Here is a 25212-nt window from a genome sequence, read left to right on the forward strand (position 1 = left end):
ACCCTTAATAGAAATCAATCTGAGGGGAGGGGGTCCCTCTCAGTAGAAAATGGGGACCTGGAGCCAGGGCCTCTGGGCCCCCTGTACACGGACTTTTTTTTATTCAAATGTTGACAAAAATGTGTGAAAGTTAAAAAGTGTTGAGTAAAAATGTGCGAAAGTTGATACTCACATGTAAAACTGATATTATTTCATTTTTAATTCGAAATTTTCTTGCAGGGTTTCACACAGCTCATTTTATGGTAGAAAAGAATCTAACCCTGAATGTCTAACCCTGCTCCTGGAGGGCTACAATAATGAGTTTAGGTCCAACTCTAATCAAACACCTGAAAAATCTAACCAAAGTCTTCAGGATTACTTAGTAAATGTATATGTTGTATCATAAATTACATTATATGATTGATGATGCAACCCCTGAGGTTGAAAATGAGACAGTTCAGCAATGTAAAAATACAAAACATTTATATGCCTCAATTTTTGGTCACAGACTTGTTATGCATGCAGCATATTTTGCATATTACATTTTTTTTTCTGCATCAAGTAAATCATAAAAATATTGATGACTTTGAATTTTCATACCCTAATAGGGCAATGTGGGAGATACAACTCATAAAATCCAAAACATATCAAATATATTAAAAATTCATTTGGATATGTTTTTACTTAAGTCCAGATGAAAAAAAAAAGTGACATGAAATAATTTTTTGCTGATCATCATCGTTTTAGGGTTAAAATATCCAATTAAAGCTTAACTTATGGTGAGGTTAGCTTACATCTTAGACTTGCATAAATTTCGATGAAAGTAATATTTAGAAAGTATTAAAAGCAGGCTGCTCTACATTGGTTCAAACTAGTCTGGTCACTGCAAAAAAAATATTTTTGGCTTGTTTTCCAACACAAGTATTTAAGATACATTTATTTGAGCTTAACTAAATGAGCTACTTCAGCTGTTTTAAATGAAGATATTGTAACATGTACATTCCTGGAAGAAAACTCAAGACTACAATCGAGGCTTTCAGGGAGTTCAGAAACCATCCTTACTGATATAATAGGTCCTCTTTAAAGGGTTGGTTCACCCAAAAATGAAAATTCTGTCATTTATTGCTCATCCTCATGCCGTTCCATGCCCATAAGACCTTTGTTAATCTTCAGAACGCAAATTAAGATATTTTTGTTGAAATCCGATGGCTCAGTGAGGCCTGCATAGGGAACAATGACATTTCCTCTCTCAAGATCCATAAAGGTACTAAAAACATATTTAAATCAGGAGTGATGTTTACGGTTAAAAGTGAGTTTATGGTTAAAACAAGGGGGAAAAAATCTGCTAAAAAGGTAAGAAAAATAATCTTGAAGTGTAGTGCTTGTTTGGTTCTGATCTGATTTGTTTAATTGGCTTGTATGTTTCCTGATTCTCAAGTTAGCGATCTCATTAATTCCCTTTAATGTAAAGTTGATGTTGAAATACATCAAATCAGCATGTTATCTCATGTGCCAATCACTCCAATTTTTCCACCTGTATTATTCAAACTAATTTTGAAATGTCACAGTGGGACACAACACTGAGCCCTTCCCAGCAGACCCCCGCACATTCTGATTTGGGAACAGGGGCGGGGATTAATGGTTAATATATGGAGAGCATGACTGCTTTTATCTCCTTTGATTCAGACTTTTCTTTAATTCCTCCATGTATTTAATCTGCTATTTGCTGGGCTCCACCGAGCAGCGTTGAGGTGAGTCAGAGACTAATAAAGGTCTGGCATGGAGTCTGCCTGATGGAACATCCCTCTCATCTTGTTCCATCTGAGGAGCCTTTTATTTGTTTTGATCGGGAGCTTCCGGGCTTCTCCCCTCTGAAGCTTCCAATATGTGTTTTTTGGAGAGCTCTGACGAAATGTGTATTGTTTCACCTTCTTCTTTGAAATATCTCTCATTATGATGACAGGAAATCAGGAACCTGCTTGGACAGAAATTTTTGTCAAAGGTGCCATAGAATTGAAAATTGAATTTACCTTGGCACAGTTGAATAACAAGAGTTCAGTACATGGAAATGACATACAGTGAGCCTCAAACACCATTGTTTCCTCCTTCTTATATAAATCTCATTTGTTTAAAAGACCTCCGAAGAACAGGCGAATCTCAACATAACACCGACTGTTACGTAACAGTCAGGATCATTAATATGTACGCCCTCAATATTTGCATATGCCAGCCCATGTTCAAGGCATTACACAAGGGCAGAACGTCTGGATGTGCACAGCTGAATCATCAGACTAGGTAAGCAAGCAAGGACAATAGCGAAAAATGGCAGATGGAGCAATAATAACTGACATGATCCATGATATCATGATATTTTTAGTGATATTTGTAAATTGTCTTTCTAAATGTTTCGTTAGCATGTTGCTAATGTACTGTTAAATGTGGTTAAAGTTACCATCATTTCTTACTGTATTCACAGAGACAAGAGCCGTCGCTATTTTCATTTTTAAACACTTGCAGTCTGTATAATTCATAAACACAACTTCATTCTTTATAAATCTCTCCAACAGTGTAGCATTAGCCGTTAGCCACGGAGCACTATCAAACTCATTCAGAATCAAATGTAAACATCCAAATAAATACTATACTCACATGATCCGAAGCATGCATGCACTATGCATGACGAACATTTTGTAAAGATCCATTTGAGGGTTATATTAGCTGTGTGAACTTTGTTTATGCACTGTTTTATAGTCGAGAGCTTGGGGGGGGCGGGGAGCGCGAAGATTTAAAGGGGCCGCAGCCTGAATCGGCACATATTTAATGATGCCCCAAAATAGGCAGTTAAAAAAATTTATTTAAACTAAACCTATGGGATATTTTGAGCTGAAACTTCACAGACACATTCAGGGGACACCTTAGACTTATATTACATCTTGTGAAAAAAAGATGTAATATAAGTCTAAGGTACATCTTTAGATAGTGTATCAGAGAAGGCTAAAAGCAGTGTTAGAAGGGAGGTGAAGTAAGCCCAGCAAGCAATATCTTAATAACATGTGATTTATATTATTATTCTACATGCTAAACTGGCAGAAAATGTTGCATTTTGTTGTCTGAGAAAGAAGGGTTCCTACCTGCTGCAGGGCATTTGGTTATGGACAAGATGAGCTGTTGAAAAGATCTTTCTGCCATTATTTGAAGCTCAAATGCTAATCCTGCTCCGAAGAGCACGCTCAAATAGATTTAGAAACTACATCCTTCGCAGATCCTTTCTCAGATATTTCTGCTTGTCTGAATGATCAGTTCTTCCAATCTTCCAAGTGTGTGCTTCTCTTCTCCACAGTTTAGCAGTTTAAGAAAAGAGATTCAACTACCTGTGTAGAGGTCAGCTAGATCACTGCAGCTGTTACTCATAATGCTATCTGGACATTGATGAACACGTCAAACTGCATTTATTTCTTTTTTTTAGGATCTATGGACCTTGTTAGTGGAATAGAGTTCAATCCTGTCAGTTTCCTTCTCAAAAGTTTTACCTGACACGTTCTGTTTTTGAAATCAAATGTAAGGGGTGATGGATTGAAAGAAACAGCTTTGAAAGGCGTTAAAGTTTGATCTTCCCCCCATTTCATGTTCCTCTCTCATTTCCTGCGCTCTTTACACTTTCATCTCATGTACAGATGAAACAAGTTGTTTGGATTTTTCTTCTGTTCTCCCATTTTCTAGCACATTAAAAATGTGCCAGTTGCGTAAATATTGTAGGTAAAATAAAAAAGGTTTGTCTAAAACACTGTATCATATTAAAAAGTACAACATTTTAGCATGGTAATGGATATGACAATATAGTCTTGACAGAATAGATCTGCTACGCTATTGCAAGTACATACACCGATACACTGCTGTGAGTATGTAAAACATACTGCTGCTGCACAAATATATAAATTACCCATAACAAATCTATACAGGTGCCACATAGTTAACTATGTAAAAGTCATCCGGTTGTCTTAAGGACCCATCAAGCGGCACAGTCTAGAGTTTCGTGACAGATCTTGGTATGAAAGCAGATATGTGCTCAATTGACCGCCCTAATATATAGATACAGTAATAGTTTGAAATTTGAACATGGGTCTACACTAAAGAAACTATACAAGTACAGTTATACCTCTTACAGAGCTACTAACTTGTTAAAAAGTGTTTTTCTCTCTTTGCTCCTGTTTTATTTCTGGTACCAAGCAACAGTGTTGTGGTCCCTCTTTCCTCTTATTTTTGTCTTTTTTGTGAAGTCCTATGTGTCTCTCTGATTGCTTTCCCCCCTTTCCCTGCTCTATCCCCTAGTTTCCGTCTCCTCCATCAGTTGTTTGATCTTTCCTGCTTCCATATTGCATTTATGGTGCTTGTCTCCCACCAACATGGCTCAAAGAGTTGCGGAGTGCCTCTTGCATTGATCCAGGGCCCACGCGTCTCCCTCCAACCAGCTATCGATCTCAGACACCGGACAGAGATTCTCCACTCTCCCCGATGGAGAGATGGAAAAACTGAATAACGCCTCCTGATCTGATTCTCAGGAGGGAAATTAGAGGGATACGGGGGTGTATGTTTACGTTTGTACGTCTACGCAGTTTTGGAGTGGTCTTGCTTTTTATTTTCATACCTTTCACATGTAGAAGTTAAAAAAGTCATTCAAGTTGATGCAAAGTGTGCCTTTAGCGAGTCTATTGAAACACTTTTTTTTCTTCACTTTTGCTTGGCTTGCAAGCCACTAACAAGGATGGATCTTACTTGTGAAATGCTGAAAAGTGTTATTCTTCATCTTCTTTCTGGCTCTCTCTTTCTCTCTTTCTTTATCTGAGCGTAACTGGTGTGTTGGAGCTTGTTTGGTCCCCTCAGGCTTTTGGCTCTGAGTTCTCCGCTGCTGTATTAGCGGAGTGAGAACGGCTTTCATGTGCTGCTCAGTGTCGCTAACAGAAAGCACACAGGATTTTGTCCTTTTACGATTCCCCTTGCGACACAAACAAGTCACACACAGCGATATTCAAAGTAAACCCTGTCTAAATGGTTGCCCGAAGTCTTCACTGGCTTAAGAGTTTTTGACAGACCTTTCTTCGGCACTGCTGGAGAGTAAATGGTTTGGGATGAGAGAGATTAGCCTAGCATGAATCCTTTAGAAGCACCTGGCTGTTTAGTTAAAAAAAAAAAAAAAAAAAAAAGGGGGAAAAAAAGAGTTTGCTTTGAATAATTAACACAGGAGGGAAAATAGGAGGAAAAAGTCAGCAGTGACCAGACCAACGAAGGCTTTTCAGAATCTTTCACTTGATTCTGATCTTAAAGGGATGAAAACTGTCATTTTTAACTATTTAACTTGATGTGCTAAAATAAATAAAACTAAAACTGAATAAAAAACAATTATAAAAACTATATAGACATTAAAAAAAACATTTCTATTTTCATTTGGCTTAAACTTGATGTACTAAAATTACTAAAACTGAATAAAAATGAACATTAAAACTGCATAAACACTAAAAAAAACCCTAATAAAAATATTAATTAATAAACTATAGACATATAAAATTCTCATTTTTGTCATTATTTACTCACCCTCATGTATGTATATATATATATATGTGTATATATATATATATATATATATATATATATATATATATATATATATATATATATATATATATATACACACACACACACACACAGAGAGAGAGACATATTTATGATATAAATAAATATAATAATATATATATATATATATTGATTAATCGATTTGACAGCACTATGTTTTCATATTTCACATTTTTTTAATATCAGGGAAATTTTCAAAACCCCTGGTCTATAGGACTTGTGTGCTATACTCCAAATCTTTTAAAGCCATATGATAGCTTTGCATGTGTAACCATTTTATTATGTACAGCCTCATTCTCATATCTCACATCTCATTTTAATGCAATTAAAAGTGCTGCATCACTAAATAACCTTACCCAATACTATCATATAAACTTGAAATGTAGCATATGGGCTACATTTATGGTGCTTTTTTGAACTTATCACTGCATATTTTCATTGTATATACAGTAAAATAGCAAATGGGCATTCTACCAAACATCTCCTTATCTGTTCCACCTAAACAGAAAAATCATAGAGGTTTCAAATGACATGAGGGTGAGTAGATGATGGCAGACATTTTATTTTTGGCAGGCCTTTTATTTATTTATTTATTTATTTATTTATTTATTTATTTATTTATTTATTTATTTATTTATTTATTTATTTATTTGTATTCCCTTTAAGAGAGGTCAATTAGGGCTGAACATCATGGAAATCCCTGTTTTGTACAATAGACCTGTTCTCTCCTCCTGCAGTCGACACCTCAGGAACATGCAGTACTAGCAGTGTTCGTGGAGAAAAAACCATTTGGCTGCTGTGTGCCGGGCCCTTTGCTCATTCCGAATGCCTCCCAGCAATGGGAGATGCTCCGGCAGCCATGCGAGACAGCTCACGCTGCAGGACAGAGGAGAAAAGACAAGGAAAATGTGAAAGAGAGATAGGCAGACACGGGCAGAGAAAATAGAGAGCGCGTGATATCCCTGTCACCTTGTCTTTCTTTTCCATCTTTCCTTATTTTTGCTTGTGTGATTCCAGTTTTAGCTGTGGGCTGGGATTTGGAGGCCCAGCTATCTGCCTGATCTGCATGCTTGGAGAGGCAGGAAGTGAAGTCATAGCAGAGCTATCTGTCAAAGCCCGACAAACACCTATAGAGAAGAGATGTCATAGTGAGCCTCATATAGTGAAACATTCACTTTAGTCACGAGTAACAAATATATGTTTTGATATATCATTAGATTAGATTTTACTCATTTCTGTGCTTCTTTAGCCACTTGTGCATCTTTTAATCAAAATTGGAATTAAAAATCACTTTATTGCAGAAATTTGACTTACAACATACATTACATGACACAAACAATACACTACTGTTCAAAAGTTTGGGGTCAGTAAGATATTTTTTTTTTTTTATGTTTTTGAAAGAATTATCTTATGCTTACCAATGCTGCATTTATTGGTTAAAAAAAATGGTAAAATACTGTAATTTTGTGAAATAATATTTCAATTTTAAATAGCTGTTTTCTATTTTTATATATTTTAAAGGTCCCGTTCTTCGTGATCCCATGTTTCAAACTTTAGTTAGTGTGTAATGCTGTTGTTAGAGTATAAATAAAATCTGTAAAATTTTAAAGCTCAAAGTTCAATGCCAAGCGAGATATTTTATTTAACAGAAGTCGCCTAACGGCCAGTTTGGACTACATCCCTCTACTTCCTTCTTTAACGACGTCACTAAAACAGTTTTTTGACTAACCTCCGCCCAAAGGAATACACAAGAGTTGTGTTTGTAGAGTGTGTTTGTCGCCATGTCGTCGAAACGGTGTTATTTTCATCCCGCAGTCCAATCACCTTTGTTTGGCCTTCCCAGGGATGCTGTACTTAGAGATCAATGGTTACAATTTATGTTTAACTCTTTCCCGAAAATTATAATTGTGGTATCCTTATTGCAATAGTTAATGTTGGACTGCAGTGCACATAAGGGCCACAAGAGGGGACTATGTTTATGTATATGGCTGTTTTCCGTATGAGGTACTCTTCTGAGTGAGTGCTAACGTTGTACATCTTCTGTCGCTGCTTGTGGAGATTAAAGAGTTCAGTCTCTCGGGAATTATTGTCTTTTGTGTTCATTCGGCACAACACCACAATAATCCACATGTAAAACTATGTGCTTTCACTATGTGAAAAATACAGTTTTTTTGTACACGCGAAAAATGAACATATGTTATATTGCACACTATAAACACAATCAAAGCTTCAAAAAAATACGAAAAACGGGACCTTTAAAATGCTATTTATTCTTGTGATTACAAAGCTGAATTTTCAGCATCATTACTCCAGTCTTCAGTGTCACATGATCCTTCAGAAATCATTCTAATATGCTGATTTGATGCTGATTATTATTATAGTTCACCCAAAAATGAAAATAAGGTAATTTATTACTCACCCTTACGTCATTCAACACCCGTAAGACCTTTATTTATCTTCGGAACATAAATTAAGATATTTTTAATGAAATCCGATGGCTCAGTGAGGCCTGCATAGACAGCAATCCCACCAAACTTCTCAAGATCCAGAAAGGTACTCAAAACATATTCATAACACTTCACTACACTTGACTACAGTGGTTCAACCTTAATATTATAAAGCAACACTCTAAAAAATGCTGGGTTAAAAACAACCCAAGCTGGGTAAAATATGGACAAACCCAGCAGGTTGGGTTAAAAGGCACCTATTATGCCCTCTTTCACATGATGTAATATGAGTCTCTGGTCTGGTCAAGTTTCAGCTTAAAATACCCCACAAATTTGCCCCTATTTGGGGGTGAGCAAAAATATGCCTTTTACTATATTAATATATTGCTGGCTAAAAAAAATAAATCCAAAATTGGTTGAAAAAAATGGCTGGGTAAAAACAACCCAATCCCTGGTTTTGTCCATATTTAACCCAGCAATTTTTAGAGTGAACAAGAATACTTTTTGTGCACCCAAAAAAAAAAACAAAAAAAAAAAACGACTTTTCAATAATAGTGATTGCCGATTTCAAAACACTGCTTCGAATCATTTGTTTCAGTTCTGTGATTCGGAGCGCCAAAGTCACGTGATTTCAGCAGTTTGGCAGTTTGACACACGATCCGAATCACACAAAGTATTCTCGGCACTTTTTGATATTAAGGTTGAACCGCTGTACTCAGATGAACTGTTTTGAATATGTTTTGAGAAGCTTTCTGGATCTTGAGAAGTTCAGTGGCATTGCTGTCAATGGTGCCATCACTGAGCCATTGTATTTCATCAAAAATATCTTAATTTGTATTCCGAAGATGAACGAAGGTCTTACAGATCTAGAACATTATTTTCATTTTTGGGTTAACTAACTAACTTTTGTGTGTTTTTGTGTGTGTGTGTGTGTGTGTGTGTGTGTGTGTGGAAACCGTGATGCATATTTTTCAGGATTTTTTGATGAATAGAAAGCTCAAAAGAATAGCATTTATTTCAAATGAAAATTCTTAGTAACAGTGTTTACTGTCGCTTTTGATCAATTTAATATGTCCTTGCTGAATAAAATAATTTCTTTCTTTCTTTCTTTCTTTCTTTCTTTCTTTCTTTCTTTCTTTCTTTCTTTCTTTCTTTCTTTCTTTCTTTCTTTCTTTCTTTCTTTCTTTCAAAACAAAACAAAACCTAAAACCAAACTTTTGAATTGTAGTGGTTATATTTTGTAAATATATATATATATATATATATATATATATATATATATATATATAATTTACAAATACTAATTTCTAGATGTTAACATGGCAATGTTAAAGTCCACATGAAAAAGTGTTTACGCTCAACTCTGTGATGTGAGATTCATGAGTTAAACAGGATATTCAACAAGAGAAAAAAATGTAGGGTGGGACTTAATCTTATTACTCTGGCTTTGATTGGATGGTGAAAAGTGGGCGTTTCACACCAGAATGGAGGCAGATCTGACTGAGCTTGCAGTGGGTTGTAGAGAGGATGATGTTGTCCCAGGAATCAGGCCACATTTATTTGAGCCTCTACCTGCTGGGAACCGAGATGGTGACATGGATGTTCTCAGCGTATAACGGTAACACTCCTATTTCAGTATTTTTATTGGCTATTACTTTGCTAATCTTTATTGCATTAATGTAAACCAGCATTAAATTACTGTGATAATTATTGATTTCAGAAAGTTTGTGTTACATGCCATAGTTTATTATGCAGAAGTGTGTTATATACCATAGTTTAATATGCAAAGATAGCTAAAAGTAAGTCATTGCTAGTCAGTTTCTTTGAACCAGCACCACACAATGACTCAATCAATATATTCTTGGATAACCAATTGGGTTCAAAAAAACCTGTTGTTATTCTTGCAATTCCGTTTGGTGACACTGGTGGTGCCAAAACTACACTTCACCTTTAAAGTGATTGTTTTAGCCTAGACGATCATTGTTAGTTGAAAAGGTGAAAAAGTTGGCACATTAGAGAATACATTTTGATCAAAGTTTATGAAGATGAACTATTTTATTCTTTGGAATAACATTCACAGCTGTGCACTGTAGAACCATGAGTGTGTGTTAAGAAAGTAAATAGGACCAATTTAACGTTTTCTGGTGTATGAAAATGTCCCCAGATCATGAAAAGCATGAGCAAATATTATTTAGTAACACATTTGTGCCTGCTCTCCATGACAGGAAAAGTTCATGCTTTGCTTGTGCTTAGAGTGTTCTTTGATGTTCAGTTGTGTACCTTCTCGGAAATCAGCCGGGTGAATGCACAATCAAGGCATGTCTCTCGCTGCCCACATACCCAGGACATGCCTCCGGGCGTACGGGGGCAGGTTACTCAGGGCTGAGCTGTCAAGTTGGCTCAAGCAGGCAGGTGGAGGACCGACTGTGAGGTCCTGATCAGGCTTTTAGGAACCCTAATGGCAGGAACCCACAGCAAGCATAATGGCTTTTATTGTCTGGAGGTTGTCCCACAGAGACATCACCCCAGCCAGCCTCTACCATTCATTTTATTTCCAACAATCCCTTCTCTGGCTGAGTCAGGGAGTGGGCGGCTTTCATCATCCGAGTTCTCAATTGCCTGCCTTGTAACTACTGATATTTGTCTTTCCAAGGTCTGTTCTGTCGTCTAATCCTTTTTTTTTTCTTTTTTCTATTTGTATAATTTGGTCATCTTCAGTAAGAATAACTATGTATTGTGGTCATAGAAGCACTGAAGATGTTTGAGGCACAGTGTAGGAAAACATCTACATTTATCTCAAAGTGATTTTGAAGGTGTCATCTGTTGACATAATATATTCCTGACTCTTTTTTTCTGAGGTGAAAAAGTAACCTCATTGATTTCCTCCAGGAAACTAGACCTTGGTGTAATTCTCTCTATAGATTAGGATTGATTGTATGGGAGAACATCCATCTAAAGGATTCCCTGGCTGTAAACATAAGGGTGAAGGACTGATTCGATTAGACCTGTGGCTTCGGTTATCTTGGACCCTTGAAGTACGTAAGGCTTAAGTTTTTTTTTTTTTTCTTCTGTTGCAACACGTTGAAAGAGTAACTAGCTCCATTCAATGCTCAGAAGTGCTGAAAAGATAATGTTAACAAGTGTGGCTGCAAGGAACATCTGATCTTCTCTAGAAGAATATTTGTGTTGCGAATATTTGTGATTATAAGCAAAAGATCTTTTATGTGTATGCTATTTTTGATAAAACAAAGTCAAATCATGTCAATTTTAATTCAAATTTGATGCTTTTTTAATCAGTAGGCCTCAATGTGAACTGATGTAAACGGATTGTCTCTTTTTTAGAGTGCAACTTGTAACTTGTACCAATGTAACTCAATCAGTGTGTCAACCAAGGAAAGACATAATTAAAACACCTTGTGAACAACATGTCACATGATGTTGCATTTACCTCAGAACTAACCTCAAAGATTGTATTAGTTCACTAGAAATAAAGTTGGGGAGGAGCATATCACTACAATCATACTTGTATTGTTATTGTTGTTTTACCTGTTATTGATGTCTTAATAGTTTAGCATATACTACCTTTAAAGTGGACCTATAGTGCCCCTTTTACAAGATGTAATATAAGTCGCTGGTGTCCCCAGAATGTGTCTGTGAAGCTTCAGCTCAGAATACCCCACAGATCGTTTATTCAAATTTGGGTGTGAGCAAAAACATGACGTTTTTGTGTGTGTCCCTTTAAATGCAAATGAGCTGCTGCTCCCAGCCCCCTTTCCAGAAGAGGGGCGGAGCTTTAACAGCTCATGCTTCGGTTGCTGAACAACAATAAAGCTGGAGAATCTCACGCAGCCAAAATTACAATTTAGAATGCAACTGGATGTTTCTGAATGGTGAGTGGATAAATGTATGTAGTTGCTGTGGAGTTGATTCAACTCATCGACTAGCATGTTAAACTTTTGTGCAAGTCCAGCGTTGAATTGACCATCGTTTGTGAATCAGTCCGGCGTAAAATGACGGCATGGTAACAACACTCTACTACAACAACACTTCCTCTTCTCTAAAGCCGACCAACATGGCCTCGCACCATTTTGTTGCGTATTCCCAGATGCAGGGTTTATGTAAATATTGGGATTTGTGATGTCAACAGCCTGGAAAGAATCTCTTGTTGTAGTTTGTTGTAGTCCTTAAAAAGCGATTTCTGTAAAAGAAAATATCTCCCTTTGCATTGAACTTTGAGCATCGTAACTTTGCAGGTGTTGTTTATGCTCTAACAGCAACATTACACATTAACTGATGTTAAAAAAGTGAAATCATAATCAAGGACCACTTTAAGAAGTTTGAGGTTGGGTAAGATCTTTTAACGTCTTTGAAAAAGTCTGTACACTTACCAAGGCTGCATCTATTTGATCAAAAATACAGTACAAACAGTAATATTGTAAATATTATTACAATTTAAAATAACTTTTTTTCTAATTCATAATAACGCATTTATTCCAAAATTTCCAGCATCATTACTCCAGTCTTCATAGTCACATGATCCTTCAGAAATCATTCTAACATGCTGATTTGGTGCTCAAGAAAGATTTTTTCTTATTATAAATTATCCTTTTAATGTCTTATTAGTATTATTTGATGAATGGACAGTTAAAAAACAGCAATTGTATGAAATAGAAGTCTTTTGTATCATTCTACTATCACTTTTAATTAGTTTCATGCAAAAAAAATAAAAATTAAAAAATATTACTGACCTCAAACCTTTTAAATGGTAGTGTATGTTTGAATTAGTCTAATTATGGCAACGACATGTTTGTTTGTTTATGACAGCCACCAATGATTATATCTCAAATTTGAGTAGAAACAATTATTATATCACTAGAAAACTGAGACTTTTCTTTATTATTTTCATTCAGCACATACCGTAAAACTCAAAATGTGTTTCTGGGTCAAAACGACTCAAAGTGATGGAGCAGGTCACGTTTGCACTTAAATCTTTCAAGTAGTTGGTCGAGCAGCATCAAAACTTGGTGAATAAACATATTCACACATGTTCGTTCAGGTCACCTTGAATAGAAATATTACTCAAACAGCATCAAATAACATCGACCCTCTCTCTCAGCTCATCAAAAAGATACTGTCATCACAAAAAAAACCCTTTGAGGTGAACATTTCGACCTGATGGACTGGCACACATAGAACTCTCCATTTATAAAGAGTTGCACTGACCCCAATCACTAGCTCTTCACTTGCAGGAAAAGAACCTTCAAAGAACCATCTTAAACTTCCAGAGCCCCTTCCTTTAGAGATTCTTCCTCCCTGGACTCAGAAAGCCGAGTCTTTTCGACAGCCATTAGCGACCATTCAGCGGAGGATACGGGGAAGGGAAGATCCATTGAGAAGTCTGAGAGTGTTGCTTATTTTGCCTTCTGGAATGGCAGACCGTGGACCTGGAGACCACGAGGGAGCCCGTAGATGCTCGCTTGCCTGCTCCTTTTGTTTCATAAAACAACAAAGCGCTATTTTCAGGGACCCCGAATCCACTACGGATCGCAGAGATGGGAAAGGGAGAAACTGATGTGCCATTAAGAAGCTTTATTACTTTTTTATCAGTAGCAGGAGGATAAGCCACGGGTTTTGAGAGTAGACCCAGTGGGGAAGGAAAAATAGAGAGTGAGTGTAAGAAAGAAAGAAGTGTGAGAAAGAGTGGGATGGGTAGGGGTCAAATCCCAGCAGCACGTCAGGACCTCTCTATCAGAGGAGGGGTGGCTGCTCAGAGGGGGACGCTGTTCTCAGCGGGGCAACTCAACAACTGGATTTTATGGGATAAGATCTCTTCATCTATCATTCTGACATGCCATCAACATTTTTCCCACTCCATTTTTCTTTACATCAATCATTTTATATGCCAGTAACAATAGAGGCAACTGTGGAAATAGTGCATTTGATTGGTTATAGCTTCATAGATTTAGTATCTGAAGGAGTGTAGCGGAAACTTGTCCTGGGATGTTTTTTTTTTTTTTTCCTTATCCGTATTTGTTACTTTATTCTAATCTGTTTTTACACATACAATGGACTGCAGCTTTAAATCACCATATCTGACTCTAGCAAAATATGTTTTCCTCTATACATACGCCAGGGATTAAGATCCATCATAAAGCCCACGGCTAGATTTTCTCGGTTGCACGATAGTAAACTTGTTTGTCAGCTAGTGACATGTCGAATAGTGACACTTGTAAAGTACATAATTGTGGTGTGAAAATCCTTCTGTGTGACAGGCAGGAAATTAAAACACCGGGCTGGTTTGTCTAATCAACATAAACAGTGACTGATCAGGAATAGAACACAAGTAAGTAGTAGTAGTAGTAGTACACTCTAAAAAATGTGTTGGCGCTAGGGGTGTCGCTATATACCGGTAACGATAATCGTGATATTCAAAGCATGAAATATCGATATTATGTTAATTTAGGGTGTGACAATATACCAGAGTTTCTGTCAGTGCGTAGGGTGGCAACACCACCAACCTTTAACCCACCTCCGTGTCCATCACCCTGCGGATTACGCCATTTTACAGAGAGTAAATTGCGATTATTTTACTAGTCATGGAATGGGAAATGTTATATTAACCTGTTAAGAGTGATTTTCTGTGTTCATATATTTAAATGAAGTGTGATTCTTTTAATAAGTACCAAATTTTCTTTACTCGTCTTACTCAGCGTGATGTATGCATGCAGTTATATGCCCTCAAAATTCAAGACACATGGGCATTTTTGCCCCAACGAGTTTTGGTCATTATATCATATCATAGTTGTTTTACAATATCACACGAACAAGAGTGCCGTTTTCCCCAAATCAGCACAAATGCAATGTTCATTTAGCTTATTGTTAAATGAACAATGTGAGTTACATTTTAGACACAGTATTGTTAATATTGTTTTTTTTTTCCTTTATTTCGCCAATGAAAATTTCAAAATTATGAACAGCAGAACAGAGCCCCTGTGCAACAGACAGAAATGATTTTGTTATACTGACTGAATCCGTGTTTAGAACAAATCAGTTTTTAATGATTAAAATTAGGATGGTCACTTGCTTGCTTCCTGAATGAATCAGTCATTTGAACAAATCGGTTGAATGAATGACTCACTCACTCATAAAGACAGTGACTTGCTGCCACCTACTGGCAGTTTAGTTTCATATTTAATGTATATTTTAATGGAAATGTTAAAATTAGAAAAAAAAAATCCATATTTAAATATTGAATTAAATTTATGTAGACAAATTGTAAATGCTGTGTAAATATATTAATGCCACTTTTCATTCTGTGTCACCTCTGTACTGCAAAGATGGATTTTGTTGATAATGATTTCATTTGATTGGTAACAGCCATAATGAATAGACTTCTAGGCTAATATTCATTTTTATTTCTTCTGACTTTAAAAAAATGTGCAGCAACCCTGAAAGAGAAAAACTAAATAAACAAAGTAAAAATATTTAGACTGATATTTTTTCCCCCCAAGGATTCTATAGATATCACGATATATCGATATTGTGAATTATTTTGGCCACAATAACCGTGGTGTGAAAAATCTAATATTGTGACAGCAAAAGTTGGCGCCAAAATAAATAAATAAAAAAATTAACGCAACAGTTTGCATCGATTTTTTTTGAGTTATGACAACTTTGAGTGAATTTACGTTCAACCAAAATGCTACATTGAGTTAGAGGAACTTAATAATGTATAGCATAAAAACAAAGTTTTAAGCTGATTGCTTAAAGTTCGATCATAACAGCATTAAACACTAACAGGTTTTTCCCTTCACTAAAAACAAATAAATGAACACTTAATTTCAACATTTACTGTATTCTCCTTTATCCAGTCCTGTGCAAAGCATGCTGGAAACTAAAAATCCACTGCCTAATTTCCAAAGTTTTCAAGACAATTCCATTAAGTTACTGCAACCTATTTTTTTTTAAAGGCTAATTAACACAGAAATTTGAGTTTAAATTACGGACTATATTAAGTTGATGTAATAATCAACATTATTATGTCAACAGAACTCTACAAAATCATGTTTGCAACTTATAAGATTTAATTAACACAATAAATCAGAATTTTTAACTTGCAACCATGGATTTATTTAAGTTGTGGTAACAAGTCCCCTAAATTACTTTTTAGAGTGTTACAGTATTATTTTATTCCTTACAATCCATTTGGGAAAAAAATATTTCAGAACTAAGACAGCATTAAAAGCGGCACTTTGTGTGTTAAAATAGCACAATTTTTCAGTGCAAACATGCCTTTTTCTGCGTATATTTTTAGCTTCATATCATAGGCTTATTCAAATTCCCACCTAATGTACAAAACTCTTGCCTGCTGCAACTAACATTGTGCAAGTAACTCCCACAGTAAGCAGGCGGTAAACAGAATGCAATTTAAGAAATGTTTATGTACATTTTTGCAAACATTATGACAGCATTTATTCAGCAAATGATAGTGACATGAATTTTTCTCTATAAAGCATGCCAAATCATGATAGTCTGCTTCCATCACTACCTAGTGCTCAGAAACAATCTGAAGTTTTTCCTCTTTGAGATGCCCATTAAAATGAATGCATTTGAAACTTGGATATATATATATATATATATATATATATATATATATATATATATATATATATATATATATATATATATATATATATATATATATATATATATATATATATATATATAGCACTTTATTTGTATGCAATGTAAACTACCTAAACTGTCATATCAGTCATATTTTCTACTGGCTGTCTGTGAGAATTAACTTTCAGGTGTGATGCATTGCCTCCTAGTGTACATTTATACTGCCTCTGTGCATTAAGTCTGTGACATATATACATTTATGCCGTCTCTGTGCATTAAGTCTGTAATATATGCAATTTTGTTTTAGTTCAAACCTCTCCAGCCCCAGTACAGAAGCAAAGTTTCTGTAGATCAGACAGACTTTATACGTTATATATACTGCTGTTAAAAAAATGTGTAGAGTTGGTAAGATTTTTAATGTTTTTTAAAGAATTCTCTTATGCTCACCAAGGCTGCATTTTTTTCGATCAAAAATACAGTAATATAAAATATTATTACAATAACTGTTTTCTATTTGAATATATTTTAAAATGTAATTTATTTCTTTGATGGTAAAGCTGAATTTTCAGCATCATTACGCTGCTCTTCAGTGTCACATGATCCTTCAGAGGTCATTCTAATATGATTATTTTCTCTTCAAGACCATTTCTTATTATTATCTTATTATTAAACAGTTGAAAATGGTTGTGCTGCTTTTTTTGGAAACGGTGATATAATTCCTTTGTAACAATGTAAAAGTCTTTACTTTTGCTTTTGACCTTTTTTTAATCACATTTCAACTTTTTAAAGTTACTTTTCTAATATAATTAGTTCTGTGATGTGACAGATTAAGTTTTAAAGGTACAAATGTTTCATGTAGTCTCTTAATCAATGAGGCCATAAAGATTGCATGTGAAATAAATAATTAGACAGAAATTAGACAAGCATACTGTTGTTAAAAATAGTTTTAGATGGTTTATAGCGCTGCTTGAAATGTCACATCAGCTACCCACATATGTACTTTTACATCTTTTAATTTTTTTCCTTCGCATTCTCTTTTATTTATCTCACTAGCCTTGTCCATCAAACACACACTGTTTGTCATACAGTATATACTAAACTGTAATTATCTTTATGATAATAAAGTTTGCTGGAAGTCAGAGTACAGTAGAGGCAATCAAAGTGAAGCCTGGAGTCAGGCGCACTTACTGCTCTTTTCTCCTTTCTTTAATAATGATTTTTAATCAGCTATCTTTCCTCAACAAGTTGAAACATTAAAACATTAAAACTCTAAAACAGCCTCTGGCATCTCTTGTTTTCCTTTACCCTACGTTTGAAAAGAACTCAACGTTGCTGAAATCCCTACAGGCTATGTTTGCATAAGGTTAAGATGCTAAAAGTTCTTCAGGGCATTTCTTTCTGAAATTGCTTGCATATTCATGGCATCTTGGGGAGGAATTAGATGAATAAATACTTGCTTAGTTTTACTTTTGCTTGAAATCTGCTCTCTCTGATTCACCTTTGATCACACAACAAAGCAGAGCAGAAGTTGCCCCCTCTGAAGCTCTGTGGGCAGAGATAATGTTTAATCTCTCTTTCATTTTCTCGCTCATTCTTTCCGCTTAGAAAATACAGGGCCAGGCCCGTGCCATCCCAGTGCGTCCATCCAGTGTTTATTTCAAGGCAATAAAAAGTAAGAGACTTCTTACTAGGTCTGCTCCACTTCCAGCTGTCTGACACGCAGCCCTAAATAGACAGCGGCCCGTCGTGCCGGTTGCATATTGATGTTGGGATTTAGTAGTGATGTGGGACACACCAGCAGCTGAGGATGAATGGACTGATAGCCTTTTTTTGGTGCACGTTAAAAATGTTTTAGATTAGGGGATGCATGATGTATATCATATCAGTTACCCCATATTAGACTTTTTTTTTTCCTTTTTTTTTATCTACCACTATGTTTTTAAGAAAAAAAAAAAAAAAAAAAATATATATATATATATATATATATATATATATATATATATATATATATATATATATATATATATATATATATATATATATTTTTTTTTTTTTTTATTTATCTACCACTCACTTAAAGCTCACTTAAAATCTGTAAAACTATTAATAATTTAAAAATTTTAAATGTAATATTTAGCAAATTTAGAAATGAATGTCCAGTATCTAAAAAAACCAAATAAAAAATCAACAAGGATGCATTAAATTAATAATATTTACCAGTAAAGACATTGTTACAAAAATTATATTTCAAATAAATGCCATTCTTTTGAACTTTTTATTCATCAAAAAATTCTGAAAAAAAAATAAAATAAATAAATAAATATATATATATATATATATATATATATATATATATATATATATATATATATATATATATATATATATATATATATATATATATATATAATGTATAAGAATATAATAAGAATATTTCTTGGGCAGTAAATCAGCATATTAGAATGATTTCTGAAGAAATCAGTAAAAAATATTTAAAAATAGAAAACAGTTATTTTAAATTATATAAAATATTTCACAATATTACAGTTTTTAATGTATTTTATATTTGCATTAGTGAGCATAAAATACTTTAAAAAAAAATTAAAAAAATCTTACGGACCCCAAACTACTGATTGCATTAAGAAAGCATTATATAATATGTGCATTTATTTATTTATTTATTTATTATTTTTTATTTATATAATATAAAAACCACACCATTGGTTAAGCCATTGCCGGGCAGGATGGGACAAACAGAGTCATGTTTTGATAGCACTCTTCAGGAATTCGACCTTCATGACTTATTGTTGTCTCTGCTTTTTATGGTTTATATGAGTTAAGAAAATATTTTCATATATTGAAAGATTACACGACACACAACACATTTAAACATCCCATTATTTTTGTGTACAGCGTTTGCTGGAATTTGTGACGCTTGAAGCTCTGACATGGAATGTGATGTGCTCTCCTGAGAGTAAAAATGTTCTCCGACAGAGCATGCACAAGCACCCTACGAACCGACTTACGAGTGAGTCTTTTGTCAAGACAAGACACACAAAAAAAGGAAATGTCAAGAAGTCAGTCGTGTTTGTAATGTACGGGTAAGAACAAATGTCTGTTTTTGTTGTTTCTAATAAAACAAGCTCTGACGTTAATGGGGGAGTCTGAGGTAAGGAAGGCAGGCTATCCAGTTGTTTGAAATCTAGGGTACTTGACATAAGGTTGTGAATCGTAATGCAGACAACACTCCTCTGGGAAATACCAGATCAAGAGGATTGGATACGAGAAGTCAGCAAAGGCCGTTTGAAGTAAAAAATAGTCCAGCCCTTTCATTTTTTTTCTCAACCCAATCTGTAGAAAACAATACGGCCTGAGTGATGATCTCTTTTTGATCCTACAACCATTATGTCTTCTGGAGCATTATGGACTACAGCGTTGCACGGATTCAACTTTTATTTTTTAATTTTTTTTATTTCTGAGCTTTTAAGCCAGCTGGTTTTAACTCTGTCTCTGATAGAAAATACTCCAGAATTGTCTGGATTTTCCATTTCTTCCATCATTTCATGTTGTCTTTGATTTCCCTTCACGAAGTTCTAATCGATCGGACTCGCTGTGAGAACACCCAGACTCTCACGCAAGCCGTCTTAATGTGCTCTCATGTGACACGTATGTAAGATAAAAAAGCACGCCTTATGCTTTTAAGGGAATTTAATCCGTATTGTAGGTTTTGAGCTGGATTTTCACAGCACCCGCTCTCGTTCTTGTAAGCAGCCCACCTAACATGTTCTCTCTCAAAGGCCACAGTAGCCCGTGTGAATCGGGCTGTCTGTCATTTTCTTACCAAAGAGTGTAGATGAGGAAATAAAAGACGATGAAGTAGTAGCATGCTAACAGAGCTCAGAGTTGAATTCTCTCTTCCATGCTAAAATGTTTCTTTTAGGGATTAATTAACATGCAATGTATAGTACTGGTTAGTCGGCCCTCTAAGCTGAAAGATGTCTCTAGGCTTAAAATATGGCTCAGATCATTTAGGTGTGTCCACGCATCAGGCTTTGGATTATAGCATTTTAGCGAGGGTATTGTTCAGCTGATTACAGTAGCTTTTAGTTTGGGACGTGAGGATTTGAGAAAGGCCTGTGTATTGGAGTAAGCCAAGTAATGGGACAGCACACATTGACCCGCTTCTTAGGTTTCCGTTTCATCTGACCTCATTTAGTTGGATGTAGCCTTAACTGTCCCAACTGTTCTTTTCTTTTTTACATTTTTTGCATAAATTTTTTTATTATTTGTTGACTTTGCCAAAATGGAGAGAGGAAAACCAATGGGGAAGTACAAGAAAAAAGAAGGATATAGGCTACATGACAATACAAAAGGCCCATTTTTATTTTTCATGGAGAACATACTGTATGAAGAGTTCCATTGCAAAAACCTCTACACTACAGGACTTTAAATGTCGGCAGATCGCTGCGCTGTTCAGACTACATGACTTGCTGTGGAGTCTTTAAGTCGTTGTGGTGTTCACCGCAACAGGGGATCACACACTACACGAGCTGTCGCCCGACAACTTTATTTGAAAAATATATATTTAATATAATTCATATATAAATATATTAATTTAATTAAATTAATCATTTCACACATAAGTTTAAAATTCTGGCAGACTTCCCAGAGTTAAAGGGTTACTTCACCCAAAAATTAAAATTCTGTCATTTATTACTCACCCTCATGCCGTTCCACACCCGTAAGACCTTCGTTAATCTTTGGAACACAAATTAAGATATTTTAGTTTAAATCCGGTGGCTCCGTGAGGCCTCCATAGGGAACAATGACATTTCCTCTCTCAAGATCCATAAAGTTACTAAAAATATATTTAAATCGGTTCATGTGAGTACAGTGGTTCAATATTAATATTATAAAGCGACGAAAATATTTTTGGTGCGTCAAAAAAAAAAAGACTTGATGGCCAATTTCAAAACACTGCTTCAGGAAGCTTCGGAGCGTTTTGAATCAGCATGTCGAATCAGCTGTTCGGAGCGCCAAAGTCACGTGATTTCAGCAGTTTGGCGGTTTGACACGCGATCTGAATCATGATTCGATACGCTGATTAATTTGTGCTCCGATGCTTCGTGAAGCAGTGTTTTGAAATCAGCCATCACTAAATAAGTTGTTATTTTGTCCAAAAATATTCTCGTCGTTTTATAATATTAATATTGAACCACTGTACTCACATGAACTGATTTAAATATGTTTTTAGTACATTAATGGATCTTGAGAGAGGAAGTGTCATTGCTGGCTATTGAGGTCTCACTGAGTCATCGGATTTCAACAAAAACATCTTAAATTGTGTTCCGAAGATTAACGGAGGTCTTACGGGTGTGGAACGGCATGAGGGTGAGTAAATGACAGAATTTTCATTTTTGGGTGAACTAACCCTTTAAGGAGAACTTTTATTTTAGAACGTTTCCGAAAACGTGTCATGCTTGTCACGTGACACACCGCAGCCACACTGTATGACAGATGTAGCCTATTGCTTTTCTCACCATGTCATCAACTATCTGATATTTTCCGATTCTCAAATATGTGTGTGTTTTGTCATTTAAAACCTATATCATGATTTTGATGTTAATCTATAACGCCAGATGGGCGCTGTCTTCTTTGTTTGTGCCTTGCTCACTCAGAGAGTCCTGTCAGATTTACAGTATAGGCTACAGCACATGAATTCATCCATTTGTACCAAAATATACGTGGCCAGTGAACTAGGAGAAGAATAGAGTGAGTGAGTGAGTGTTAAATAATTTCTTATTTTTTGGGCTTCACTTTTTGACTTTCTTTGTGTCTTGGGATTTTTCTATTGCACATCATGTACCTACCTAGACAAAACAAGAAGTAGTAGTCCTTGGACACACTGACACTCTCACACGCAACCAGAAGTTGAAGACGCACACACATTTATCACATACATTTCTTATTTGTTGTTCTTATATTTTGTTTGCTATTATATATTATCAAGGACTAAGAAATAGTCCTTGATACATGGTAAGGTTTGATTCTTAAGTATGAATGGATGCTCAAGCCATCCTGGAGATTGTTGTTTGACCTATGCTTATAAACATGACCCTTCTTCCTGAATAAATTGAGAATGCTTTGTACCACACTTGATCTGTGAGTGCGTCATTCTCTCGAGATCTCGCATTGCTTCTACCACACATCACAGGGGTTGAGGCGCCTGTTTCTAAACTGATGACTGAGACTACAAATATTCTACCTATGATTTGAGATTTTATTGTAATAGTGAGTTATAGTTATTATTTACACAATGTGTATCTGATTTGAATAAACATTGGAAAATTCAGTTTGAATGGATTGCTATTGCTGCTTCCATAGACATAAGTGTGTATTTCATAGACCCTTTCCACTGACTGTAATGACGCGTTTTAACAGTCATCAATATCATAAATCCTGCAAAAATTTTAATATTTTCTTTTTTTTTTTTTTTAAATGTATGCACATTTATAACACTATACTTATTATATTACCTTTGCATCAAATTACAAAAATAACGCTTCTGTGAGGGTGTTTCTAATACAGCAGCTATGGGAGTGACAGCAAAGTTGACATCATTCTCTCTTCTGACTTCTGTTATCAGTCGCTTTCTATTTTTTCCCTCTTTTTGAAAATTGCGAAAACACTGTTGTAGAGTTTTTCTTTTGCTATTTGAGCAAATGGAAACACAAAAAAATATATTTAATGTCTTCTCTCATTCACCGCTATAGAATTTTACCCAACTATGACGATTTCCGCTTCTGAGAGACCTGGAAATGTGAAAAGGGTCTATTGGCTGTAGCTTGTTGTGACACGTGACACCACAGGGTATCGAGTCAGCCGACAGCTCCAGATATTTAGCATGCTAGATATTTGTCTGGTGTCAACGACGTGTTAGCGAGCCTCTTTGATGCATCGCTGATTTGCCCCCGATCACAGCCCGACCTGTCGGCGAGCTTGTTAACTTGCAAATCGGGCTTAAAATCCTCTAGTGTAAACTTGGCATAAGTCTATCTGACATATTTTCTTTTAAACGAGCATTTTTTTTACAAGGCTCCTATGTTTAGGTTCAGTATTTCACTTTAATGGCAATGAAAAGGTTATTAGTCAGTTATTGAAATGCCTTAGTTTCAAAAATGTCACTTTAGTCAATTCATTGGTATTTCACAAATTTGACTGTCTGACAGTCCATGTGTGCTTTTTTCGCAAAAACCTCTAAGTTCACCTCTTTGGACAACAAGACATAGTAAAACATCTGTTTCTGTCAGTTTTACAGCAGCAAAATGAACACATTTGTGTTTACCTGCTACTCGTGTAATCCTGTCATTGGCACTGTAACAATGAACTAAACATGATACTTGAACTTGCAGCCTGGCAATTGAAAGCCGGCTCATATGCACACCGTCATTCATCTTGAAATCATATGATTCGATTTGCATCCTCCGATTGGTTCTTCTATGGACTTAGAGGTTTTTGCTGACAAAGTGAAGTGAGGTTTAGCAGTTTCTGCCAAAGGCTGATGCTGATGCTTTAGTGGATTTGAAGCAAAAGTATTTGATGAACGTATACTATATGCGGAGAGCATTTGCTCATTATCATTATCTCATTTTTGATGGCTTTTGCGTCTGAACTCTTCATATATATTCTTTACTATCATATTTATCTTTATCATATAGTGTAAATGAGACTTTATACATGAAAATGTACAGTGGTCTTTATATTTCAGGAAGGGGGTTCCTTTCAGGGGGGTTAGCATATATAAAAAAATGCATACAAACCCTGTTTAAATGGGCAATTACAGAACTAATACAGTAGATTTTGTATCATGTGACTGTTTCCGTAAGTTTGTGTATTCTTAAACTATAGTGGTAATTTTTTCTTTTGTTAAAGAGCATTGTTCAAAACATCTTTTATGTTCAAAGGAAGAAAGTAAGTAATGAGGGTTTGTAAAAACATTAGGGTGAGTAAATGATGACAGAATTTTCATTTTGGGTGAACTTGCTCATATAATAGATGCTGCGGTTGTGGACACAAGAGGGATTTGCTCCTTTGTTTGGAGACTAGAGCAATAATCAGCCTAGCTTATTCTACTTTTAAGATCTTATTTCCAGGAACCACTGCTTGCCTTGCCTTGCCTTGTTTGGATTGAACCAAGTTCCAACTGGTTTCAGATCTGACCACAAGGGTATTGAGAGAGAGACAGACAGAAATGGAGAAATAGAGATGCGGTGTACTCTTCATTCTCTGACAGGGTGGATGGAAACGGCCTTGACAGCGATCTTGCCCTAGCATTTCCATGGTCAGTGGTTTTTCTATTTCCATTACCCACTGAAACAGTGTTGTTTTTGTCCTCTCTTATGTGGAAATGAGGCTAGGTTCGCTAAACAGGCTTCATAAAGTAGAAAACATCAACAGAAGTGGGAAAACACCATGTCATCATGCATGAAGGTTTAATGAAGAAGCCTGAGTTGTGTTTACAATGTGTGAACAG

The 25212-nt window shown here is 35.5% G+C and overlaps 1 protein-coding gene across 8 annotated transcripts in view; it reads left to right on the forward strand.

Annotated features, from left to right (window-relative positions):
* The window catches only part of sdk2b (sidekick cell adhesion molecule 2b), a 387802-nt gene that overhangs the window by 195798 nt on the left and 166792 nt on the right, over positions 1 to 25212 (forward strand). The window contains exon 2 of one of the 8 annotated variants that reach the window (XM_067368567.1): positions 9521 to 9672. The exons of the other annotated variants lie outside the window; for them this stretch is intronic. Coding sequence (XP_067224668.1) covers positions 9582 to 9672 — 91 coding nt within the window. The 5' untranslated portion in view covers positions 9521 to 9581. The remainder of the gene's footprint in view (positions 1 to 9520; positions 9673 to 25212) is intronic. 8 annotated transcript variants of the gene reach the window in all.

Source organism: Chanodichthys erythropterus, chromosome 19 (assembly GCF_024489055.1).
Source record: "Chanodichthys erythropterus isolate Z2021 chromosome 19, ASM2448905v1, whole genome shotgun sequence".
Lineage (NCBI taxonomy): Eukaryota > Metazoa > Chordata > Actinopteri > Cypriniformes > Xenocyprididae > Chanodichthys > Chanodichthys erythropterus.